Here is a 21,420-nt window from a genome sequence, read left to right as displayed (position 1 = left end):
GATGACTTCGATATCTGGATGAGAGGATTTCAGCAAAGCAGCTTCCTCGAGTGTTTCATTTACGTCCGTTGATTGACCATCAGTCATCACGATGACCAAGTCATTTGCATCAGGTCGGTCTCCAGCAGCGGCAGTGAGGCTATGATTGTTTACAAGCGCTAATGCCTTACCAATAAAGGTATTGCCGGGCTTATAAGTAATACTTTCAATAGCATTTATCAAGTCTTTGGAATTGAGGTGTTCATTCAAATCGAATTCATTATGTTCCTCAGATTCAAATGTTACTATTCCTACTTGAACATGGTTTGGACCAATTTTTACCAGTTCAACAAAGTTTTTAACAAAATCGAGCTGGAGTTTGAAATTTGAAAGTCCCTCACTGTTCGAAGAATCAAGTACAAAAATGATGTCTGCTTTCCGTTGATCGCAATCTGCCATTAACATTAAAAACAGTATCAAACAAAAGTCGAGATACAATGTAAAACATTCTTAAAAGATAAAACTTCAGAATTTGTTAAACCCAAAGCATTGCAGGGGTGATATAAGTTGTTCCCAATCTTCACATGCAATGATAATAGCGGACATAAGCATAATATTTCACTGTATAACACAAGTGTATCGTATTGGATATGATGGAATGCGAGATAGAGTTACACATGGGTTCGATATGCTGGTTCTTGAAGATAATTTAAGCATTCATAAAGCAAGTTTTTGTGCCAAGCACACATCCTTTTCTGAATTATGGCTTTACTTGTCCGAAACATATTTCAAGCCATACGCAGGGTAGAGACTCCCACCAAAGCACATAATCGATATTCAGATTAATTCTTGAAGCAGTTATCGAAGTGCTGAATGCCACTCAACTGTTCACCGCAGGTACAGTGCTTGTGTATGATAAGAACTGGAAAAGAACACTTATATCATTTCTGATAGCCATACAGTGATGAAGTGTTCAGGATCTACTTTCATCCTGATAAGTTTTCATCAGGTTTTTATCCGATTGTGATGCCAGTCTTCCATTCTAAAGCAAGAAGCAAAATAGACACTTTGCGAAAAATCGATACAATATTTAGTTGCACCTCGCCCTCTCCCTTGTTGTCAAGCAGGTGTTAACTAGCTAAACATTTCCTTCTGGTACACACACGTGCATACGTGTATGAAGCATATAAGAAAAGAGGAAAGAAATGAGGGCAATTTCTGATACTTGCGGATGATTTTTGAACTGTTCCTTCTTTCTTGATTTCATGTGAAGTCACATAACAAGAGCACATTTGATTAATATCAAAGGTAAAGATTTTCAACAGAAACGATCCTCATGCCATTTCCGTTACTTGCCTGGAAACGTTGTGGTTGAGGGCGTAGTCGTTGGAGTTGTTGTGGCTGGTGGCAGTGTCGTGGCTGAAATGCATACGTGTCCTTACTTTCATACACACCATCGAATAAATGTAGGTTTAACATTTTAACACATGTGATATTTAACTGATATAAGTTAGAAGTATGTAATAATTAGTCAAATACAAAACACAATTCAAAATTACTTCAATATGTACTAGTTAAGATAGGATTAACGTAAGTTATCCTCTACAGCTCCACCTGTTAAGATATATGAAAGAATGCATGCATTATAATTCACGTTTATGATCGGAGAACACTTACAATTACAATCAACTTTTGTGAGTTCAATTTCAGATTTAAGGGAAGGAAGTGCGAAGAAATCCGGAGTCTGGAAAACATGATTTTTGTCTGTAGCAATAGATTCCAATTCAGATATTCCATCATCTTTTAGACCAATTCCAATAGCGAATATCTTCACGCTGTCGTTTTTCAATAAAGCTGCTTGTTCAAGGGTCTCCTGGGAATCACTGGATTTTCCATCGGTAAGAATGACCAGTATGTTATTCGCATTAGGACGATCGCCGACATCTTCCACAAACACGACATCACGCACGAATTGCAAAGCTTTTCCCGTCATTGTGTTTCCGGTGTGAAACGAAATGTTTCTAACGGCCTCTATTGCATCGTTTTTGTTTTCATGTTCGTTTAAGTAAAACTGAAGCGCAGGGTTTGATTCAAATGTCACGACACTGACTTGCATATTATTTGGTCCTATATTCAGATCATCGATGAGATTTTTCACAAACTCCTTTTCTAAGTCCCAATTGGCTGGCCCAAGACTGTTTGATGAGTCCATCAAAAATACTATATCCGCTTCTGGCGCAAAGCAGGCTGTAAGTGTGAGATATAATTAGTGATATTCCACGTACATATTTTGTTTTATATCTTGACTTCAAGCAAAGCAATGCTCATCGCAGTTAGGCGTACTTACGTGATTTCATACACAAGACGTTTGAAGAAGTTATTGATATATTTTAATTAAAATAACGTCATTTCAAATGTAGCTGTACATTTAGTTTCGTATAGAGCGTCTTAGATTGGATATCCTATTATTGAAATTCAATGCATTAAATTTCAAATTTTTAAATGCGGGCATTTAAATTTTTGTTCTTGTTTTAATGTGCTCACACTTAAACGATTTTATGCATTTGAGAGAAATACATATATATCTGAATGTAAGCACGTAAGGCAAATCATTACATCTTATTCAGGCACTTCCTGCAGTTGCTGTAATTATTTTTGTTGTCCATTTATGAAAAGTTTTCAAGCAAGCATCATTCCTGCCCAGCGATAAACCAATATACTCACACTAATCGTCAATAACTATAGAAATATATCTGGGATCATCATTTCAAGATTAGATTGATGACTGTAAAGATCAGTATGAACACCAGTGAAACATACATGGTTGTCCAGATACAGACAATCAAAGGGATTATTCTGATAACGTAAAAGGTATACCTATTTGTAGCATCATGAAAATAACTTTTTTTAAAAGATCTTGCTAAAATATTATAAATATTTGTTTAATGAAGTAACTTGTATATATTTACTTCAAAGCACTTGAAAATCATTTCAAAGTCTTCAAGCGTGCAACCACCCTAACAATAAGTGTTAGCAAAGAACAAGTCAGTACTTACAACCGAAAATCATAATATAATGAATTTGGTATGGAGTGATTTTGTTAAAGACAATCAATAACAATGCATATTTGCACCAAAGCACGTTAAAATCAAGCATCCATATCATTGCAAAGTATTTATTAAAGATACTTGCGGAGAACGGTAGGAGCTGAAACAGCACGGATTGATCATTGGAACATTTTGTTTTCTTTAAAATAGAGTATAGCTTCGTAGTTTTGAATCATTGTCCGATAATTACTTTAAAACGGTTTTGAAACGAATTGATATTTTTCTTTTTTCAGCAAAATAAACAATGGTTTCGTCAAGATAAGAATATATTATTATGTTATTTATATTTGACGTTATGTTTTTGACGTACCGGGCGTGGGACAGGTTAGTCCAGTAATAACGTCAACTAATCCATTGACTGTGGAAATGAGCCCTTCAAATGACGTATTTACGGCATATGATGGTGACGCAATTTCCTGCAACTCAGTCAAGCCCTGCGCATTTGAGGCATCAGAAATGGCAAATGTTACTATAGTTACATTCTTATCTTTGATATGATCGGCTGCTGTTGCGGTTTGTTCTGGGAATGTTGATTGGCCATCACTCATTAGAATGATTATATCCGTAACATTTTCCCTGTCTCCATTTTCCGGTATGAAAACATTGTCTAGAGCATATTGCAGAGCGAGATTGGTATATGTATTTCCGGGTGTGTAATTAGTAGCAAAGACAGCCTCAAGAACATCAGCTGAGTTGTTATAAGTATTGAATCCGAATTGGGGATGCACAAAGGTTTCAAATGTCAGATATGCGATCTGAACGTCATCGGGGCCGATATTAAATTGTTTGATTACTTGGGCTGTGAAATTCTTCTCGGTCTCAAACCTTGTGCCATTGACACTGTTTGACGAATCCACGAGGAACAGGACATCAGCCACAGTTTTATTGCAAACTGTAAACACGATCACATTGTTTATGAAGTCTGCATGCTTATAAAATACGTGATATACGAGTAAGTTATTGGAATATCGTACTTATTGAATGATGTTGACAATATTTGATATTCATTTAACTTTTTCATGTGCTTGAAGTCAAACCATCATTCTTGTAAATTATGCATACATATAATTAAATACCATGCACAGAACGGCGGTCGACAGGAAAGAAATAGCAGTATAATTCGAAATTGTTTTGAAAAAAGTAAAAAAAACTCTTGGAAAATAATAGGAACTACTTGCCGGGAAGAACCGTCGTTGTTGGGACGGTCGTAGTTGTAGGGGTTGTCGCTATCGTAGTTGGAATAGTTGTAGGGGTTGTCGCTACAGTCGTTGTTGGAACAAAGGTAATATGAATTCATATTGAACACAAAGATGCCAAACGACTGATAACTGGTATTGACTATTTCCTTTGTTTAAAATATCGTATTTCAAATTGTAACGAAATACTGAACAACACTTAATATTTCAGCGATATATGATTTTTCTATCTTATAATCATTCTAAAATTCCCATAATAACTCATTCAATGCATGATATGCAAGAACCCTAGTATATATTAATGATATAGGATTTTGTTTCCAAACGTTGCTGCGTTTGTTTAATTGGACGCTCATCAATTATGACATACCAGGTGAAGTGGGACAGGGAATTAATCCAGAAAATTGATCAATCATTCCTTTAATTGAAGAAGACAGACCAGATGTTTCATTCTGAAGTGTAGTTAAATTGCCCAAAGCAAGTGTGATTACGGTAATATTCCTATCCTGGAGACGCTGGACTTCCTTGTCAATGTTTGAAGAATCTGCGGATTCTCCGGTGCCAATCAAAACCACAATATCAGTTGCGTTAGGCCGATCACCGTTTTCAGGCAAGAAAACTGATTCGGAAAAGGTAAGTGCCAAGCTTGGAATCGAGTCTCCAGATGAATGGTCCGTTTTCATAATCTCCTCAACGATATTACTGACGTTGTACCATTTGTTTAGGAAGAAACTGTTATGGACTTCATATGAAAATGTAGCAAACGCTACCTGCACGTCTTCCAAACCGATGTTAAACTGTTCCACTATCTCAGAAATAAAAGATTTTTCCTGTTGGAAATGTTCAAGACTAACGTGTGACGAAGAATCCACAAGGAATAACACATCGGCAACTGTTCTGTTACAATCTGTCGATAAATTGCGATAAACAAATTGTATCAGATATCGTAAAAAAAACATTACTCTTAGATTAATGTGTCGTATTCAACTTCGAAAAAGGTCGATTACATAAGTATATAACGTAACAATTTTTGGTTTTTCTTTAGCTCTATGCTATGAAACACACCAAAGATATGGTATTCAATACTCCTGTAGAATATCATGTACATATGTATATCGGGTGGTAAAAACCAATTTGTGTTGCTTTTAATTAAAGTTGATACATAAGAGAACACTTGCCGAGATCAAAAGGAGCTGCAGATGTCAGAGCCGTTGCAGTCGCTTCCGTTGAAGTCGTCGATGGCAGGGTGACTTTGGTAAGATGCACAGAAACAATATTTGAATATTATCAACATTGATTGATAATTATTTCGATACTGAAGAGTCAGCAAATTTAGGGAATCATATTTTTAAAAACTCCATGCTACACGACGTATATATACAGAAGAGATTTTATCATTGAAACTTTGAAAAATGAAAACATTACTAACTTTTATTCTCAAATAATAATTGTTAGACCATATGAAATCAGGGGAATATCAAAGAAAAAAGAACTACTTTACATCAATGTAATAAATCTTTTTCATTTTTGAAAGATTGAAATAAGAACTTTATCTATCTGAACTAAAATTTCATTCTTGTTGTTGAGAAAGTGAGAGAAAATGAAATAAAAGAAAAATGAAGAATTAAAATGAAAAAGAAAAAAGAATTTGATTTCTTATTAAACAAATTACCGGTTTCGATTAGAATAAATTGCTTTGAATAGCAATCTTATATTGAGATGCTATCAATATTTTAGATGATACCAAAGAAACATACTAATGCATCCAGTGGTCTGAAGGCCAATATCTGCCAGGATAGTATTTAGTTTCGAATAGTCGTCAACCGACAATGCATACAGTGGATCGGAAGCTATCGCCTGTAATTCGTTAGTGTCGATTTTATTGCCGACGCCAATGGTTATGACATCAATGTTGGTCGACGTGTGAATGTCCATGGCCTGTACCATCGTCTCGTTGTGGTCAGAAGATTGGCCATCAGTCATTAATATAAGAACATTTCGAACAGTCGGTCGGTCTCCATTTGCTGTTTGGAACATCACCTCTCTGGCATATTTCAGTGCTTTGTCTGTATATGTATTTCCAGGTGAAAACTGAATATTTTGAATCGCGTTGATCATGTCACTTTTGTTTGGATATTCATTCAGCTGAAACACGTTTTGTATAACTGTTTGAAATGTAGTAATAGCAACTTGAGTGTCATCTGGACCGATGTCCAAAGCGTTGACCACATCTTCAACGAACTGCTTCTGGCGGTCGAAGTTGACCGCTCCAAGACTATTTGAAGTGTCCAGAAGGAACACTATGTCGGCCTTTGTGACATTACAGGCTGTGGTTAAAAATATAACCGTATTTGAGAATAAAATGAATGATAATCATATAATTGTATCAAAATATACGCAAATGTCTCTTTTCAGCAGTTTTTCTTTTACTTTTAAAGGCAAACATATAGCGGAAATCACAGGCTGATAATGTTGATAGGCGTCGATAAAGCGAAGCATTTTGTCACAGCATGATGCACCCAATTGTATTGCCTTCAATCTATAAACACTTACCTTTCCTTAAGCCCATTAAGTATCTCTGTATCAACTTCAATTAAAAGCAACTTGGAGTATTTTAATGTTTTAAATAAAGGCAATGACATCGTCATTTATTGCGTTTTGGCATATAATACAACTCGTAAAGCAAATATAGATAATCCATCAATTGTCTTGGACTAAGCACTGATGAAAGCGAAAAAATAATTAATGTTTGTTCATTTAAGCAAGCGCTCAAATGTGTAAACCTGCAAGGAAACATACAAAAAGCGTACATGCAAAGCAAGTGGTATCAAAATACATCGAGTATAAAACAAAAACTAACTGTCAATATGATCTGGTGACTTCACTCTTCAAATCGACCCAAAATATCGCGTTTCGTTTCCGGAAAAGGTATCGTCTTTAGTACACAGATAAATAAAAAAGTACCCAAAGCCATTTCATTTGAAGGAGAGCCAAGGCTCACCAACGTTTATTTAGGTTCATCGGTACTAGCTGCTTTTCAGCTTGATATTAAAGTAGAAATTAACAAGCAATGCAAGTACGTATCCTTGTTTGTGACTGATAACAAATATAAACATATACGTCAGATTTTTTAGTACAAGGAATCAACTGTCATATGTTTTTTCCATTGTGGTTCGTGATTTCAAAATAAAATTCAATGGCCCAATAAACATAAGACAACTACTCAATTGTAAAAATTCTTTATTTTTCAAATCGTATTGTGGCAAATACATAATTGTTAAAAATATTGTTAAAAATTTGGAAGATTAGTGGGAAAAGATAAAATATGTTTGCAAACTATTATACAGTGAACTTTCACTGTATAATGATTCCATGGTTTTCACCATCATGAAATAATAATTCCAACGTTAAGAGAAACCAATCTTATATTGAATGCATCCAAGATATATCCTGCTACATCATATTATGGAACAACTAATGTGTTTACATCGGTTTTCCTTGTTTCAAAGTACAAGTACGAGCTATCATTCAAATACGTGACCAATGCCGCATTCGAAAAGATCGCTCTTTCCATTGTTCATAATGTGAAAATGTTACCTGACTCCCTGGCATTAAACATAGTCAAAATATCATACGGTCCTAAATTATTACCACCTTTAACCTATCGTAATAAAAGGGGCGGGGATACGTAGGCATTAAGGGGAGATAATCTTGTTTGATATTAAAGGTGAACTTACCCATCGTCGTGGTCGTAGTTGTAGTTGTAGTTGTTGTCGTGGTGGTGGTGGTTGTAGTTGTTGTTGTGGTCGGTGCTTCAAATGATAGAAAATTCCGTTAAAATAACAGCAACATGGTCACTTATAGAGTAATTTCGTTTGTCTAATTGCAAACATTTATTAGATTAAAAAAACAATAACTTTGAACTCTTTGTTCCGTTAGTATAGCAGAGGTGTAATTTGTTTCAAAGCGACTTGTATTTACTAGGGTAACATAAGATTATTTTGTGTTCTTATTAGATTGACTGTCAGACGTGAAAGTTTGATGCCATATTCTACTTCTTGAGAAAATAATTGAATAGTACGTCTGGTACATGACTAACATGTAATGTTTGCAACTCATGTGACCATTTTTTCGCCTTTAAATTATTGCATTGATTTAAGGATAATATATAAACAAACTACTTAGAAAAAAACCGACATGCTTACGGCAATAAGATACAAATTTTAAGAAACTGGGGTAAAATATTGACAAAAGAATAATTACACGGACACTCATAAAAACATGGAATATCAGATCAGATGCTTCGGCAGGGCCAGCGTCGTCTTCTTCATCGACAACACTCGCCATGTAAATTTTGGTCCAATCAAAATAATGAGTGATACATTCACAAATGAGAACAAGACGAACAACAACGGAACCACCATGTGAGCTTTATCGCACAAAGAAACTGGACATTTCTCAAAGAGATCATTATGACTAAGTTGCCAGTGTGTCGTAAATGGTGGTCATCATCGTAATCATTTCACCGATGAAAACGAGCAGATTTCATCAGTAATAATGTTATGACCATCTTAAACAATTCTTCAGAAATCTGCTCAAGATTCACGAATGATATACAAATGAAAAAAAACCATTTCAATACAAATTTAAAATAAGAGACAGCATGGCCAAATTTTGTATCAAATCATAAAAAAAAAACACATAAGGACAAATACCAAATGTTCAACACCATTTTATATTAAACATCTTTTTAAACTACAACAACAACAACAACTTCGAAACGGCCATCATGGAATATCCGTACCTAAGATTTCTATTAAGGATGTCAAATTATTTCCGTGGGCTCATAGCTACATAGGCGGCAAGGATTTTGAACTTATATCAACCAATTCCTGTGTGACATAATGCACAATGTATTCTAGATAATAGTTTGTACAAAACCCAGGAATTAGACGTCAATGCATTATCAATTTTGAAATGGGTAACTACTTGGATATCAAAGACTAACAACTGTAAAACGATGAATATTTTATATTTTACCACAATAGGACATATGAAACGTCGGAACTCATCATATGACTTGTAATACATAGTACAAAACTGTCTTCAGAACAATCAATAAGGCGATGACAATGAATTATCATCACTTACGTTTTGTGGCACATGCTGAACGTCCAATTTGAGATTCAATAGTGCTGAGAGCATTGAAATCAGGAACAGTAAAGACAAGGTCAGGTTGTGATGCAATTTCGTTTAGTTCTGTATCATCTACACCGGCTCCAATTCCTATGGTAATGACTTTTGTATCTGTATTGTGAAGGGCGTTTGCCTCAGCTTCAGTCTGGTTTCTGTCCGTAGATTGGCCGTCAGTTAAAACCACGAGAATGTTGTTTGCTTCTGGTCGATCGCCGGATGTATTCGTGAAACTATGTTCTCTGACAAATTTCAGTGCGTTCTCGGTCAGGGTATTGCCGGGAGTAAATGTAATGTTTTGAATTGCATCTAAAATGTCAGTGGCGTTCTCATACTCATTTAGATCAAAGGCGTTATGGATATTAGACTCGAAGGACACTAAGCTGATCTGAACACCGTCCACGCCGAGTTTTGGCACAAATTTTGTAACGAAATTTCTCACAAAATTCTTTTGCAATTCAAAATTTTGCGCCCCCTCACTGTTAGAGGAATCCAGTAAAAATACAATGTCGGCCACACGGTTGAAGCAGGCTGATAAATAAAAACCAAAGCATTCGACCATAAATGCAAAACAGGCCAAACAAATACACAGACAAATGACATCTTGCGCTGTTGGGCAATGACAAGACCACCAAGAAAGGCGAAAAAAGCAAAAAGACTCAACAACATGACAAACTAATGGTAGACTTGGACAAATACGGGATAAACATGCAAACACCAGGAACTACATTGAATCACGCTCAGAAAGCAACAAACGATCATATGCGGCCCACTCGAAACAAAAGCAGCAAATCTTAAGGAGGTTAAAATGAAAAGTAACTTGATAAACTTTTAGTAAGTGTGATGTTCACAACAAGAGGGTACAATGAAAGCAACATCATTAATGCATAACACACACTGATACATTCATAATTGTTTACATATCCTTTAGGAATCTTTTTACGTTATATTAAGTATCTTATAACAATGTAAACAATTCATGAGGAAACAGCAATTTTTCTTGGAAAATAAGATAAGTATACACATTGAAATGAACATAATTATGTAATATTTCAAATTATATACCGAAACATCAATGAAAAAAGCATCACGTAATTTAATTGCATGTCAAAATTAACAAAAACATTTGAGCATACTAGGAAGGTGAAGTTGAAATGAAATTCCATTAGCAAACCAGGTTAGGTCAAAAGGTGAGATATCGCTACTTCCGTGTTTATTATAACAGCAATACAGTTTCTGCATGTTTTATATAGCAATTAATTTGGTAACATTTATTATCACGCTAATTTGACAAAAGATGTAATACTCTAAAATCTTATTGCGTTGAAATTGAGCATGTATACGGTATAAGGTTCAAGGAGTAAACTTTCAACATGGAAACAAGTCAGTATACGATTTTATGATTTTTATGAAAGTTACGTCCCTTTATTGCTTATAACAGAATGAAGATAGGATTTAGCACCATTGCAAAATGTTTTAGAATAATAATGTTTCCTGTTTCCTTCGTAGAAATAATTACAGCGAAAAGTTTTCCAAACTTATCGATCCGATTGCAAACGGTATGGAAATATAAGTATATCAGAGAGCTTGTCCTAATAGACCAGGTTTCAATATAATTTCAATAATGGAAAATGTATTAAAATATTTTTAAACACTCACGTGGTTCAGTAGTAGTAGGTGTGGTGGGTTCTGGTGTGGTTGGTATAACTGTGGAAAAACAAAATTCAATCATTAGCTACAAAAATTGTGATTACAATTCAGATATATTTCTATAATTGAATTTCAAAAGAGAGAAGAAGAAAAGAAGATTGCCCCAATAACCCCAATGGCAACCCCCCTAAACATATATCGAGTATGTTGGGTTTAAGATGAGTCGGTCATTTTTTTTTCTGATAAAATGACATTTCATAGGCAAGTAACATGAAGACGTCTAATAACAGTATCATTGCCTCTCTATTGTGAATTGTAGTTCTTTTCAATTACGATTTCGACCATCAAACTTCCTCTTTAAATTTAAATTATCTCGTTAATAAAGCATATAACATGAAACACAGATGCCCATTTTGATAATGAATTCACCAAATCAAGTGCATTATTACATGTCTGGTTATTGTCTTTTGCTAACCCATCCATTTAACTTTGATCTTCGAATGCTGCTTGTTATAAGGTTTATAAAGCAACGCAAAATAATAAAAAAAAAGCTAGAAAATGTCTGTAAGACATGAATACCTCCGCTTTTCTGCATGTAATGTTTTAAGTCTGATAACTTTTTATTTTATAAAGTAACGATGTCCTTAACATTGGATCCCTTCAACACGAGTTCATATTAGCCTGGGTTTTATTCAGAGAAGGGAAGTGATATGATAAGATTAGAGAGTCGTCCCCTATCACCACCTAGCCGCCGTAAAATTTATGATAAATAAATAAAAACACTAACCTGTAATGACACAGGCTTGAGCAGATATGGAGTTCTGGATACCGGCAAGAGCATCGAAATCAGGCACAGTAAAAGCATTGGATGAATCAGAGGCAATAGCATTTAATTCTGAGACGTCGATGTCGGCTCCGATTCCGATTGTGATGACTTTGGTCGACGTGTTGCGGAGCATTTCGGCCTCGTCCATAGTGCTGTTTCTGTCCGTGGAACGACCATCAGTCAAAACGACCAGAATATTGTCCACATTCTCTCGATCGCCAGAGGAGTTTGAGAAGCTGACAGTTCGAACATAGTTAAGGGCTTTGTCTGTCAGTGTATTACCAGCTTGGAAGGAAATGTTCCTAATAGCATCTACGAGGTCAGTTTTATTTTCATAGGTGTCAAGGTTAAACTGATTATGGACGTCAGATTCGAATGTGACTACACTTATCTGTATATCATCGGGGCCAATGACAAGTGAATTAGCGAACGTCGAGACGAAATCTTTCTGTTTTTCAAAATTGGCAGCTCCCTCGCTGTTTGAAGAATCTAACAGGAAAACGATATCTGCTTGACGGATATAGCATCCTATAACAGAGGAAAATGAAAACCACTGATAACAATAAAATAATGACTAAAAACATGTGAGTCATGAAGGATTAATCATGATGTAAATATATGTTTATCTCGAGAATAGAACATTAAATATGAAAATGTGGGTCTAGAAAATAAGCAAATTAAAGTATCATGTTTTAAATAAGAAGCAGACTATCTTAACATGTCAGTTTTATCAGAGTCAGATAAAACGTTTTCACTCACAGTATGGAAGTTGCTATCGTGTCATTGTCATGTCATTGCAGTGTGATAACACTATAAATAATTCATAACACTTAACACTTATTTACTTATACTCAAAAATGTATGTTGATATTCATGGCAGGCAGAGATGCTTAATGACCACTTTAGAAAACTGTTGTTTCGTTGGTGTAAATCCTCTTGTTAACAAAATTGAAATAAAACTGTTAAATGTGCAAAAAAATAACTGCCGTCCATATGCTAATGATTAGAACCAGCCTTGAATTATTTTGATTAAACTTAATTTTAAGCAAAATTATGCACGAAACTATGAACTTAAATCCCTCCCCATTATAGGTAATGTCAGACCCTAGTGTCATGAAAGTCGTATATTTTCGCAAAATGTTTTTAAGGAAATTAAACAAATGGTGCTCATAATGTCATTTTCTGAAAATAAACAATATCACCCAAACATCAATATATACCCGAAGGGGAAATGACAATTTTGGGGTCCTGAAATTCACAACTTTCATAAGTCATCTGTTGATTATCGATGAAATGTGTTCGTTCCTTCATATCAATGTTTTGAAAGAAGACATTTGAAATTTCATTTGATTTGATTCTGCCCCTCAAGGGAGATAAGGACTATGTTATTCAAAATTATGTTTCACGGTGGGTAATGGGAGGTTTGCAAAATTTCATCCATAGAGGTATTTGATAAAATGAAAATATCAATGGTTTAAGATTTTAAAGTTGACAAAATTGATTCAAAGTTGATTTCAATAGGTCACTTGAGACCTTATCTCTGGTGGCCTGAAATGGATCGGTTGCATATTAATCTGACAGCATTGCTTTCAGCTTTTATTGGTTTACCCCAAACTTTTCAATAAATTGTTCTTTATGTTCAGTGATCTATGATTTTCTGTATAACTATGTAAAGCAGAAGATCGTTTTTCAGCATATAACTTGATAAGTCGGAAGTTCAATTGGTAGTTAAGCCGGTAAAAGTGACCTATGAACGTCATATAAATGTATCAAAGAAATACTGGAAAGTTTTTATTGTGTTTTGATGTTAATATTTTGTACAAATTAAAATTGAAAATGAAAGAACATGTATAAACTAAAATGCCTGAGTGAGAACTGCTAGTCTAAAATCTATCACTTTATGAATGATGGTTTAGATAACACAAACTCATAGAATTGTGGAATATATATTGTCAATGTGCAGATAGACACAGTCTCGGTTATCATAAAAAATCAAGAACATTCCACATGGCAACATAATCATAATTCAAACTCCAATTCCATAAAACTAGAGCAAAATATGAACAAAAGAAAGATATACACTGAGACTCATGAAAAAGTATAAGGAAAATAAGATCCGATGTTCCGGAAGAGTGAGCGTCTCTAGCTTCATCGATGACACCCGCCGTGTTAAACTATGTACCTAATGTTTTTTTTTTTTAATTTTTTTAATAATTAATATTCCTTGAGGCTACGTAACGAACGAACTCTGGACAGATTGTACATTTGTGACATCATCACTGTTTATTGTGAATATCGAAATATAAGTTTCTTCCATAGTAATACAAATATAAGTTTATAGCATCTTAAGTTCAAATTTAGATCAGATACAATAGTTTGTACAAAAGCCAAAAAAGTGAATAGCACCTTTTCATGATTTAGAATGAGATACAGTAGAGAATTAGACTGCATCATAAAGCTGTTTCGACCTTCTAGGACTCATCAGTGATGCTAAGTTCCTAAATTTTGAAGTCTAGGAGGCGACTACTATTCAAAGTTACCAAAACAAAAGTCAAAATCAAGACAGGGAGGTGCAGCAGCCCCATAATGAAATGAATTTCACAATTTCCATACATCAGATAATCTTAAAATAGCGTCAAGTACATGTGTATATTCTGAACCTTGCCACTATTCAAGTGAATTACAATGCAACATGCAGCCGTGAAATATGATGATAATTCATTTACTTATGGTAAATTAAGAAATGAATTTCTGGTTTTTTAATATCTTGGTTATGGATATAACAAAAAAAATTTCTAATGTACCTTTACCGATAAAGAGAACTGTGGCTGAGGGCTTGAGAACTAATTTGCATTGACCATATGTCAGAGCGACATAACTGATAACGTGACCAGTGAATGTCACTACGTTTTCGTGTCAAGGTAGACAAGTAGTCTGGTTTTATGGGGAGATAGCTTTTTCTAGGTCAGATTCCCTCAGATAATGTCCAATAGGGAGCACAAGCTGACCTTCAGTGAAAGGAAATTCAGCCTGCATTGCTTGATGTACGGGTAGTTTTGTTATAATGCAATATTAGTTAAGAATTAATGTACGTAAATTTAATTCAGTTTCATTCACGATGTGTAGGTAGAAGTTAAGCTGATATAGTTCATTGCAACCTTCTGTTAGAAATTGCATAAGACACACGTGTATATAATACATTTCAATGCAATAAAGCGGAACTTTGAATTAAACTGCATAAAAAAAAATACCAATGTTGCAACATAATTATAATCCAAACCCAAATTCCTTAAGATTAGGCAAAATGTGAACAAAAGTAATATTTACACGGAGACTCCTGAAAAAGTACAAGGATAATAATTTCAGATGTTCCGGAAAAGTAAGCGTCTTCTGCTTCAAATAAGACATCCGACAAACTGTATGTAAGTGTAATGATTTCGACTTCTTTATTGTATATTTTCTTTTTCTGGATAGCAATATCTCTGCATTCCAAATTAATGAACCTCATCCCATTATCACGACTTTCATGCATGAAGTTGTCAGCTGACGAACAAACTTGTAAAACGGGGTATCAAAATATGCCGGTTGATTAAAATCGTGAGGACTTTTTGGTCGCTGAAGTAATCTCATTGAGAAATATTCTATGAAGCCGACGTGTTTGATGCTCATTAATTTGCTTATTGGTTCCGGTGTTATATACCTTGTTCTCATTTCAGAATGTGACATTCCTTACTTTAGTTGACCAAAACTTTTATGGCGGGTGTTGTTGAGGAAGCAAAGGATGCTTACTTTTCCGGAACACCTGGTCTTATTCTCCTTGTACTTTGTTCAGAGGTCTCTGTGTAAATCTTCCTTTAGTTCATATTTTGCTCTAGTTTTAATGAATTTGAGTTTGGATCAAGATTATATCGAATGCTGAAAATTTCTTGTTCTCCCTCTGATACTCTTCACTGATGCTAATTGTCTCTATACTGAAATCCAGTAAGTGACCGAGGATCATCAGTGACGATCGAGAGAAATGCCAAAATTAGAAAATTTGAATCATCGTTCCGCGATTCAATGATAGCTTAACATTTGTACTAACAGTGCAACTTATTTGATTTTAATTTTAGGCGTGTTTATTTGTCTAACGTCCCATTAACAGTGAGGGCTATTTTAAGATGGCGTTTTATCGTTGTTATAAGAGACTACGTAACTAGATATCACGTGGACTGCCAGCTACAGGCTATCCACAGCAATAGGGGGCAAAGTGTCAAGCACGCAGAAACGAATGAATAACACTGTCCGGAATCTTATTCTCCTGAGGAACACGAACCAGTCACGTCAGGACTGAAACACATGTCTATAATTTTCTCAGAAGGTTGTATTGTGGATTAAGGTTTTAATATACAATATCAAATACTTAAACCGATATTTCCTTTTGTTTTGCATGCAGATTATTTCCAGTTAATATAGAACTATGAACTATAGACTCGTTATTTAAACCATCATTGATAACGAACGAATTTTTTAACGTCTTATCATTATACAATATATTTCATCCACTATACAACGCCAATGTTTGTTGCATATGTTATCAAAATCCGTGGCCGTTTTGCTTTAATGAAAAAGATGCCGAAATATGTCTGTGTCCTTAACATTGCTGATATTTTCATAATTTGTTATTCGAAATGTTTCCTGTACAATTGTTTGACCCATATGACATTTTGACTGAGTTTATGTGCAGTTTTCGACAAAAATATAATTTCGCATTTACAAAAGAAATAATCAATGTTCTTATGAAATTATTCCCTTTATAAAATGATAAAACCAACCTGATTTTATACACTTTCTGCAAAAGTCTTCAGATTAAAATTGCCCATGTAATACATCAGTTATATTCAAACCAAACGGGTATCTACAGCTTTAAACTTTCAACTTTCTGTCGAGTTCTCGTCTTTGTTTCAAAGTAAAATATGTATTTCTTTTTCCAGCTATATATCCTAAGACATTTGTTTCTATATATATAAATGAATATTTATGAAATGCTCCGTTTTTATGTTAACATCCTTTCAGCAGTTTGTATTCACATAGTCAGTGTCAACAGATACCCCTAGGGCTTCTAATATTGTCATCACATTTTCCGACAAACTCTCGAAATTTTAGCACTCAATCACACTAAATTATTTGACGGATGTTAAACGTGATGTAGGCAACATGTTGAAATACATCTTCCTTGTAATAATTATTGAATGTATTTTTCTCAATTGAATACTTGTTAAATGTTACCTGGAACAACTGTTGTTTCTTGGGCTGCAGTAAGGCAAATCACTAGTAAACACACTATAGACCGGAGAAGGGCCATGGCGACCAAGCGAGACAGGACTGGCACAAATTCTGGTACGTAACTGTAGGAATCCCTTGGTTTTCTACTAGAAGGTCGTGTGACATTTATCCGGAGCTTATCTTGTATTCGAGTCTTTATCGCATGGGTCAGGTGGTGTAGATAAGTCACATACGTCAGTGTAAGTCGGTGGAATCTTGGACAACTTGGTGCAATAACGCAAAATGTGGTTTAGCACGGTGTCGTGTGAACCAGTGTCATATATCTACGGTCACATTGAAATAACATACACGTGTAATTACATGAATAGACAGACTTATAATATTTTGTTTCATTCCACGAAAAAGCTAGAATTAATGTCCGGAAACAAAAATTTAGTATTTCAAAATGTAAATTAACCATTTTCACACAATAACATATGTGGAAGAGTTGGTAAGGAATTGAAGGGGACATTTATTGCTGTTAAAAGCTACAGGCACTGAAAAAAAAAACACAGAAAAAAACTCCAAAAACCTGAAAAAAACCTAGTAGTAGTACCTCACAGGAATACATAGTATACACCCTTACATAACCCTTATACTGTATTGTAGTTGTGTTACGATTTATTTGTTGTCTGTATAATGTGTCTCGTTTAATGCATTCAACAATAACATTCAATACGTGATGTCTATTTGTTCGTCATACATAGACGGGTTTCCATGACACAAAACTCTTATTTTTCAGAGTAAATTTCTCTCAACAACACTGATTGTAATGGTCTATTTGTGTTATTTTAATGTCTATTATTGCCTTTCGTTAGGTGTAATTTTGATTTTTATACGAAACGATATATTGCATAAACTTGAAATAGTTTCGCACATTTTCGTTTCCATACAAAATAACATAATTACTACAGGATAACATGAACCTGTTTACCTAATTTTGTGGTCAATGCCAGTAAGAAGTCGGCCAAATGCGGTGAACAGTTAATCATGACCAGAGGTACACAAACAACGTCATATTATCACGTGATGAACATTCTTGTGTTGTTTTATATATCACGTTTTATATAAACTTGAAACACTGGCGGAGTTTTACATGACGCCGTCTCCTGTTTCACTTTTGGTAACTTTCATCTTAAGAATTTTTTTAAGTCTACGTATTTTATATCGCGTTTTATAAAATAACAAATTTGTTCTACTGAGTAAATGTGAACTAACAAAAGCACGGAACAGTATACAGCCGATCTTTACCAAAACAGACTTACGTCACTCCAAATATGGATATGAAACAATAAATACATTTGTGAGTGAACAAATGAAATAATAAAAATGAAATCAATTTAAAACTGAGGGATGGGGGTCTCCAGACAAGATTGAAATAAAACTGAAATGTAAAAAGGACAATGATGCTTCCACAATTTGTCCAAACATGGGTGAAGCAGTGATATATGTCCCAATGATTAACAAACTAAACAGAGTTTCAAATACAGTGCCTGTAAATTGAAGAAAAAAATCTCTGGAAAAGATTAACACCGTGAAAAATATTACTATTACTATATTGTAGATCGTTAGTACGGTCAGGAAATAGTGGACAAAAATGTCGAAATGAAATCACATTAAAGGAAAGAAAAATGTTAAAAAGATCTGCCTAAAAATTTATAAATTAACGATATGGTTATTGTAAGTTATCATTTGTTATACAAACAAGAGGTTTAAGTTTTTTTAAATGTTTTTTTCTTTCGTTAAGTATTTTAAAAAGAATTTTGAATTTATTTACAATTTCAAATTTTTTTTAGATAAATGTTATTATAAAGCATATCTCGCGTAGTCTGCAGGTCAACGCAGTCTATATATATAGATATATTTTATTCCAAATGGATCATTGCATGTACTTAATAGCGCTGAACATAACTGGTCTTATTCTCAATGTACTTATTCCAGAAGCCTCAGGGTAAATCGTACTTTCAGATTACTTCCTTGTGTTAACGAAACTGAGTTTCGATTCTGTTATCATGTAGTTTTGTTGTGTTGTTTTAAATTTTGACAGCGTACCAGACACTGCATTTTCGTTTGGAATTTCACGTCTTCGCAACAGTCGTTAATGTATTCCGTGTGCTGTCTCAACAATGTGTCAATATACATCACACAATGGACAATTAGTTCAATACCTATATTGGTGTATGCAAAATATGATATTTTATTTAACCTAGTTTTCATTACAATAGATAAATAATGTTCCACTCCAGATTTGAACGGTATCATGTTTAATAAAGTTATCCTGACAGAAATATGAACGTCATGGCACTTAAAGTAAAGTTATCCTGATATCTGCCCTTTACAATTTACTTGCAAATTTTGTGAAAGCAAAGTGTAAAGTGTAAAGAGAGGCAAGTGTGCTGAGGGGTGGAACAATAAACGCCTAACCAGTGCCAAAAAACAATTCATGACTTACTGTATCGCACTCTACTATTAATAAAAATTCCAAGCGAAAAAGGGAACTTTATGTCAAGAGAATAAATGAAAGTATACCAAGTTTTAAAGCGATTTGTCGAGAACTGAGGGAATATACCAATGGTAAACAAACAAGATTATGAAGCAGAAATGAAATAAATCTTGATTAATTCTCTTTGCCATTTTGTCCGAGATTCTTACACAATCGGTTCCTTATAGTCCTTGTTTTATAAATATGAACAGTTCGTTGATATATAACACAATCTCGTTTTACAACATTGCGACTCTTGCCATGGAAAATACTAACATTTCCAAATACTAGTTAGTTGTCGGCATTATAAAACATGCTTGTATGCTACAACCTATTTCAGTAAAATTCCTCTTTAGATAGCAATAAAGTACACTTGTTTGTTGTCATTCAATTTTTGAGAAGGATAGTGCTAATTTTAGCAATGATTGAAAATAGCAACACTCGGGTCTGAAACTACAACAAACGCTACACATGTGCAGTCACCGACAAGGCTGTACAAAGAAGGTCAAAATAGACTTTAAAAATCGCGACAGAAGTTACTTAAGTGTTTTAAAACAGACGCATCATTTGAATCGGTTGTGTCAATCAATTTCCTAGGAAAGTGTAATTTTATTTAATAACAGGAATGATACGTGAACGTCCGTATCTTGTTTCCACTTTAATAAGTTATAAGCTAATGTTTTATAAGCGTCTTTTTGGTTGATTTTCTTGTCTTCAATGGACTAACAAGGATAAAGAGTTATCAGGCCAATCAGTAGTAATAATTGTACACTTACACTGGAACACCTAGATGAAACAAATGAAAATCCGATATACAAATATCGTATTAGATGTAAATATATAAATAGGGCATCATAGGAAAGCAAATCGCAAAAAAAAAAAAAAAAAAAAACCAACACACATTTGTAACAAAAATGGTCAACTTTAGCCATTAATTAATCTGAGATGTTTAATCTATGTGTTTAACTCTAGATATGTATTTATACAAATACTATATATTGGTTGCATTGACAATGTCAGATATAAGTAATATGTCGGAACTTATGTCATGGGTCAGTCGATAAGTATGCTTCACGGTTACATATTTATCAAATCAATGGCATAAGGGGTGTTCTTGTGGAAGTCAGCATGTAAGTGTGATATAAGGAGGGGAGATAACGATTACCGATCTCTGCTCCTAGTTGATTGGGAGTTTTACAGTGTATGCCATCAAACTGTTTTGGTTGCCGTTGATATTTTGTCACGGGTCATACAAAATATCATCAACACATTTTAAGCCAAATTTAAAATTAGATACAGTAAAGCTAATTAATGAGTTAGAGTGCCTTAAACAGCTGTTTTGTCCTTTCAGTTGTCTCTGTTAATGCCAAGTACAACAGTTTTAATATCAGAATAAGGTGTTCGTGATCTGTCTGCAGATTAGGCCTTGGCATTGTTGTCAACTATTTCGTATCTACGAAAACCACGCATTATATTATTAGAGTATAGTATTTTTAATGGAGCTGATATCAAGGACAAACTTGCTTAAATGACTGTTTTTGGGTTTGATTCTTCGGAATAAAAATAATAAATCTTGACATATTGTTCTTTCTATGCAATGGTGTCCGATGTGTTTCAATTATGTTTGGTTTTATATTGTTAAATGTCCGTTCAACAACTATGGTCATTTAAGGAAGGCCTCTC

The 21,420-nt window shown here is 34.3% G+C and overlaps 1 protein-coding gene across 1 annotated transcript; it reads right to left on the bottom strand.

Moving 5' to 3' along the window:
* Nucleotides 1-1,327: 1,327 nt before the first annotated feature.
* On the bottom strand, nt 1,328-13,711 carry LOC132547568 (collagen alpha-4(VI) chain-like). Its single transcript, XM_060211342.1, has 9 exons — nt 13,567-13,711; nt 11,913-12,458; nt 11,135-11,182; nt 9,434-10,006; nt 6,040-6,609; nt 4,653-5,189; nt 3,397-3,978; nt 1,657-2,226; nt 1,328-1,398 (listed from the first exon to the last, which is right to left on the bottom strand). Exons 1-9 carry the CDS (start codon nt 13,709-13,711, stop codon nt 1,328-1,330), a joined length of 3,642 nt encoding a protein of 1,213 aa, XP_060067325.1.
* Nucleotides 13,712-21,420: the final 7,709 nt, after the last annotated feature.

Source organism: Ylistrum balloti, unplaced genomic scaffold (assembly GCF_031769215.1).
Source record: "Ylistrum balloti isolate Yb309-2 unplaced genomic scaffold, AGI_CSIRO_Ybal_v1 Utg369962, whole genome shotgun sequence".
In the NCBI taxonomy this organism is placed as follows: domain Eukaryota; kingdom Metazoa; phylum Mollusca; class Bivalvia; order Pectinida; family Pectinidae; genus Ylistrum; species Ylistrum balloti.
Note: the sequence above shows the minus strand (reverse complement) of the source record. Positions and strands in the feature narration are given on the sequence as shown.